General features: G+C 43.0%; 1 protein-coding gene across 1 annotated transcript; it reads right to left on the bottom strand.

The window, feature by feature from the left end:
• Positions 1-712: 712 nt before the first annotated feature.
• Positions 713-5,124, bottom strand: LOC139302520 (angiopoietin-related protein 1). The gene is made up of 8 exons (XM_070926228.1): positions 4,969-5,124; positions 3,942-4,157; positions 2,168-2,287; positions 1,918-2,032; positions 1,681-1,824; positions 1,227-1,443; positions 933-1,128; positions 713-859 (listed from the first exon to the last, which is right to left on the bottom strand). Exons 1-8 carry the CDS (start codon positions 5,122-5,124, stop codon positions 713-715), a joined length of 1,311 nt encoding a protein of 436 aa, XP_070782329.1.
• Positions 5,125-6,000: the final 876 nt, after the last annotated feature.

The following is a 6,000-nucleotide window of genomic DNA, read 5'->3' on the forward strand; positions in this document are numbered from 1 at the left end:
TAGCACTTATCAAATCAAAGGGTTGAGGGTTATTATGTCTAATAAAATGCAGTGTTCTTATGTCCTGACTTGTTTGAGTAATAATATTAAAACTCTTCATTTCAATACAAGTTTACACAGTGGATTAAAATCATAGTTGGCTGAAATTTTAAAATGAATAAAATTGGATAATAGAGAAATCATAAATATGCAATAAGCACACACCATATGCCGAGCACTCATTAAACAGTCTCAAGTGATCTGCCTGCCAGTTGGGTGCCTCCTCTCAGTGGCTGGGAGAAGCTGTCAACACATCATACATATGTACCTCTCTGTTTTTTTTTTGTTTTGGCTGGGTTTCTAATAGTGTGTCAAGTATCAAACTAAATGTACAAAATAGAAGTAGAAAATAAGGAAGAAGTTGCTTCCCATGACTGAGTGGAAAATGTCCATGTCTACAGTATAAAGTTTGTCTTTTTCAAAAAATATGCAGCAGAAAACGAGTCCACAGTTTCGGGAATATCAAGCACACCAGACATATTTGCACATCGAGATGCCATTTCCAGGTTACTCTGTAAGTTCACTCACTGCAAACACTGTTGTTGACATAATTGACTTCCTTCTTGATGAGCTTTGTCAATCATCATCATCACGGTGTCCCAGTGAGATGCCCGTGTGAACCCTATTGCCGGTGTGGTTCATGCATCCTAACCGTTGCCATGGTGACAGTGGGTCAGGGTGACACACGGGTTCGGAAGCTGCGTGGGCGTATCATCATGCTGACCTTGCGTAGGGAGTAATAGTCAGAGTCTCTCCAGGAATACCAAACAATCCCATCAGGACCCAGAGGCCCCCGGCTGTTAGGGGTGTAATGGCCTCCCTGCAGAATCAGGAAGTAGTAAACACTCATGTCTTTAAGAGTATAAAGTGAGGGGCTATCTGTGTACACTTACCCTGTAGTAGACTCCATTAAGGTTGGCATAGAAGCACTGATTGTACCACCAACCGCCGTGGGAGATCTCAGCACAGATGTTGCCACTGTCAGGGGTGCTGAAGCCTTGCTTATCGTGGTACCAGCTGAAAGAGTCCTGCACTGTCCCACTGAAGCCTGACACATGGAGACGGTACTGATGCTCCTCGTCTTCCACACTGCACACACATGCAGAGAGACAGTAGGAAATGAAGCAGGAGACACTGCTGGTTGTAAGTAAGTGCGTGTGTTTGTGCACTTGTGCATAAACACCGACCTGAAGCTCTGGTAGAAGGCGTGTTTGTGCTGGCTGCTCCAGTCCTCCAGGTCGATGCGGAGACTGTAGTCTCCCTGGGTGCTCAGGTCATGTATGTGTTCGTTTCCCAGCCAGAACTCTGAGTGCAGGTCACCAAAACCGTCCCTGTAGTCCCTCCAGCTGCGGTCAAAGCTCACGGAGCCGTCAACACGCCGCTGGATCACAGTCCAGCCACCACCTGAAGCAAAAATAATGCATCTCACTGGAAAGAAAAGCATATGCCATGTCTAATGGGTTATTACACTTGGTCCCATCTGGCCTACAGGTCAACTGCACTACAGCAAACCTGGAGTTGCTCAACAACAACAAAGCAATGTGTGCTTGCCAACACATGGATTGAAACTCTGGAAATTCAGTAGAAAAACAGTCACATCTAAGCCAACTTTCTACCCTTGTGTGATGGTACATGTCTCACCATCTCTGTCCATATCGCAATAGACCTCCACAGGCATGCCGGCCAGTGATGGCACCACTGTGTAGAGACCTGATCTCCTCGCTCCATTGTAGTAGATGGAGGCACAGTCTATGGGACAGTTCCTCACATGCTGAATCTCATGTGCTGAAAAACATGTGAGGCAGGATTGAGTTAAATCACAAATGGGGGTTTGGCGCCCTCTTGTGCATGTACTGTAATGTTTCTGAGAGTGTGTACCTGGGTGCAGAGCTTCTTGAGCACTCATCAGTGGGTTGGGGCGCACTATGTTGATCAAGCACCCAGGGTTACTTTTTACTTTATCCACCAAAAGTGTCAGATTATGGAGTTGGTTCTAAACACAAATACAGTGAAACTATCAAAAACCACCCAGTGCACATGAGATTTTGAGGTTTTTATTCCTTCACATTATTTTAAGAGCATGACTAAAACACTGGAGGTGAAATAGTTGTACTTATGATGGGTGTACCTGGAGGTCTAGGATCAGAGTGCCCTGCAGGTGCAGCAGGCTGGTGGCTTCAGCATAGTGAACCTCCATCTCATGAAAACGCTGCTCCAAGGAGACATTCAAGTGGTTCCTCTCTTCACTCTGACACCGTACATGTAAGTACCCAATCACACACACACACACACACACACACACACACATTAACTGAGATCTGTGTAACAAAGTCTTTAAAATTATTTCAATTCTATTTTTTTAAAGGTGGAAAACGTAAAAACAACTTTGATTCCCACACCTTTTTAAACCAGGGTTTGGTGCTTTTTTTCAGCTATAAATGACCCGATGCATATATTGTAAGAATTGATTTTAATAAACTAACAAAACAAATAACACTGATGTAAAATATGTGACATACAGTACATGAACTAGCTTCAATTTTAGTGAAATAATATAGTTCGTTTGTATAGTATAGCCAGTCATTCACGAAAAAGTACCAATTTTTGGCTATTTTGCTGTGCAGATCAGCAGATAATATCTTAAACTAACAGTGAATAAACATTAAGTATACTAAATGGTTAAATGTATTTCTTGAGTTTTGTTTAATAGTAAAATAATCTCACATTTGACTTTTTCAAGGACAAAAACATACACAGAAACACACATGTATTGATTAATTTAGCTCTCTTAGCAACTTTAAGTATGACAGTAGTGGTGCATTTCGGCAGTTGCAGCATCTGACAGCTTTTCTCATTCTGGCATATGTAACAGTGTTTCTAAAGCAGTGATAGTTTATAGTTTATAGACACTGTTTTGAGATGTTTGAAAGCACTATAGCAATATAAAAATGCAGTTATTACAAATATCGCCTCATTTCTTTATGTGCAATATGTTATTAAAAACATGCAGCAAAAAAATGAAATGAACAAATCTTGTGGCACCCTTTGCCCGTCCTTAAGGCCCTTTCTATCATCTTTAACAGCCTCCCACTACTGAACATTAAACACATATTAAAACTCAAACATGCAACGTGTCCTAGTGCTCTCGGGACAAAAAGGACGAGCCTTCTCTTCTAAAACTTAAAGCCAGACACTTTAGTATGTGGTCTATTCCTAGCCTGGACATGGAGGATAACACTAACTCCCATTACCACAAACCCTGGATCCCTCTCCCCCTGCCCCCATTCTCATGTCCAACACACACAACACGCGCACCCTCTCCACCATCCACCGACCAGCCCAGCTGAGAGAAGTTTGTATAGGCTCACTGCTTGAGACGCATGACGCAACACGTGGAAGAGTAGGAGGCTAATCCTGTTAGTGACTAAGGTCAAGGACATGCTGGGAAGGAAGCCAGCTTGATGACCAAGCACCACGTTACAGTGCAGAACTGAACACAACAAATGTAACGTGTTTCACTGAACTAGGATCTTTAACAGCCAATCAGAGCATACAGACAACAACTTAAGGAGAGTTGACTCCGTTCTTTCAAATGAGTGGTGAAATTACCACGTTCAAGATGTTGTAAGATCAAATATTTATGTTTAGTCTGAACTGTCTCCCAACCAAAGGTATGGCATTGAAAAGTGCTATTTAATGTGACACACAGAAGAACGGAATACGTGCACTTTCAAATGAGCAAATAAAAGTGAGTTCTGTATGTCTACTATGTAAAAAGGCAAGGTCACATTGTCACAGCATCCAGTGAGCTCCAGGTGGACTAAAGCAAGCACTCAAAGCAGTTGAAAGGATTGTGGCTGATGGTTGACCCAGGTCGCCTTAAGTCAATATGGAAATCTCACCTGCAGCTCGAGTACTTTGATGCGGTGCCGGTGGTTCCTCAGCTCCTCCTGCAGCTCAGAGATGGTCTCCTTCAGCGCCACAATCTGCTGCTTCCTCTCCTCGTTCTCGTGCAGCCAGTAGGAAACCTCGTCTGTGCAGCGAAACATATCCGGGCACTTCTGCTCGTCCAGCTGAGGCAGTGTGGCCACCAGCCGACACATCCCATCCTCCATCACCTGTTAGATGGAGGAGATTTGATAATAGACACCTTCATGAACAACTCCTAACTTCCAGACCTGTCAAAGCATCTGTTCACCCCCCAAATTCAAAGTTTAACTGCAGTACAGTGGAAGAGTTTTCTTTTCTTCAAGGTCAAGTCCTTACAAACCATTAGATATATGGGGAGGACTTCACAGGTCAAACACTTTATTTAGTGCTGTTATAGTCTGTTAATGAATTAATATTGCAGGTAACACGCATGCTAATTAAGATGGTGAACATAATATTAAATATAAACATTTTCCTCCTTACAGTTTAAATGCAATTCAGTCATTCACAATAAGGGGTGGGCGATGTGAGTATATATCTTCATAAATGTCTCAACCGTTAGAGATTTTGCCATTCTGTTTGTACTGTGATAGCTAACTCTTTGATATCCCTGCATGTCAGGACGTGACAAAACAGGACTATTTATCGCAATACTGTATTGAAATACTTGATTTTTCAGGTATTTAATTCACTTGGCCAAGTTTATTCGGATTTTACATAAAAACGTGATCAGTTTATAAGATACAATATAAGCAATATAATATATGTTCAAGGGCCAAAGAGGTGCATGTTTAATTCTGTATTTCTGGCAGAGCACTACATTCATGAAGTTCTTCTTCTTCATTACTGTAAATGTGGCAGAAAATGAAACATTATTCTGATTCCTGCAGAGCTGAGATGCTCTTTTGCAGAGCGGACACATCTCTGGAGTAAAAGGAGGAAACAGCTTGTTCAGAGAACATCACTCTGGCCTGTATTCCGGATGTTAACAGAAATTACCTGGTTTGTGTACTCCCCACACTGGGATCCCCCTCCATTGCGCTGAGTGGTAGTGTTCAGGTTGTCTGCTTTGGCCTCTGGAAGCAACACGATGAGGATGCAGAGAGCAGAGCACACGCTCCAGCCGGGAGGGTTGGTTAAGGACAGGAGAGACATTGCTGCCGCCCGGTTAGTCTGTTCCTGCCTTGTCAGTGAGAGTGTGCTTCACCACGTGAGGCTCTGCTGGCTCTTTCTACAAAGAGAAACGTTAGTGTAGTATGCTCCTATTGTCTTATTCATTCAAGCCATCAAGACACCTTTTAGCAGACAAAGTCATGTTCTTTCTCTATCTCTAATTGAGACGAAGGTGGTGATCCCCTCAGTCTATCACATTACTGTAGTTTGTCCTCAGGTAACTCAATAAACACACACAAGCTTGCGCACGTCACCTGCTCTTAAAGCCAAACTGAGGTTTTGACTTCAACTAAGCTCAATTAGGAGGCAGGTAACAGTCTTCATGTTTCTCACTCAATAACACACATACATGCACAGACATGACAAAATGTGGTATTGTCTTTTGCAGCAAATATATTTCTTTTTTTTGTTACTATGGAGGAACAGAAATGTTTACTGTGCACTTGTAGCACTTGAGGAAATGATGGTACTCACCCCAGTTACAGACCATCTCCTACCCCACTCCCGGCCCATTTCAGGCTGAGGGGTCCTTTCCATTTTCTACGTCTCCTTCTCTTCTCGTATTGCTTTCTCTCTCACTCTGTGTGCCTCATGCTCATGCTCGGTCTCTCTCTCTCTCTCTCTCTCTCTCTCTCTCTCTCTCTCTCTCCCTCCCTCTCTCTCTCTCTCTCTCTCTCTCTCTCTCTCTCTCCCCCCCCCCTCTCTCTCTCTCTCTCTCTCTCTCTCTCTCTCTCTCTCCCTTTCAGCATAGACATCTTAGTCAGATAATCCACCTCTAAGAGGATTCACAATGACTGAGGGATGGAGGGAAGCAGACAAATAGGGAAGCGATAATAAAATTAAAGAAAATGCTGCAAA

The sequence above is a fragment of the Enoplosus armatus genome, chromosome 19 (assembly GCF_043641665.1).
Source record: "Enoplosus armatus isolate fEnoArm2 chromosome 19, fEnoArm2.hap1, whole genome shotgun sequence".
In the NCBI taxonomy this organism is placed as follows: domain Eukaryota; kingdom Metazoa; phylum Chordata; class Actinopteri; order Centrarchiformes; family Enoplosidae; genus Enoplosus; species Enoplosus armatus.

Bases quoted from the DNA above. Each gene is read 5' to 3' on its own strand.
- LOC139302520 (XM_070926228.1), bottom strand. From the start codon at position 5,124: ATGTCTCTCCTGTCCTTAACCAACCCTCCCGGCTGGAGCGTGTGCTCT. The intron at 1,825-1,917 runs GTACACACTCTC...CATGTTTTTCAG, and splicing joins TCAAGAAGCTCTGCACCCAG to CACATGAGATTCAGCATGTG. The intron at 1,129-1,226 runs GTCGGTGTTTAT...ATGTGTGTGCAG, and splicing joins GCCTTCTACCAGAGCTTCAG to TGTGGAAGACGAGGAGCATC.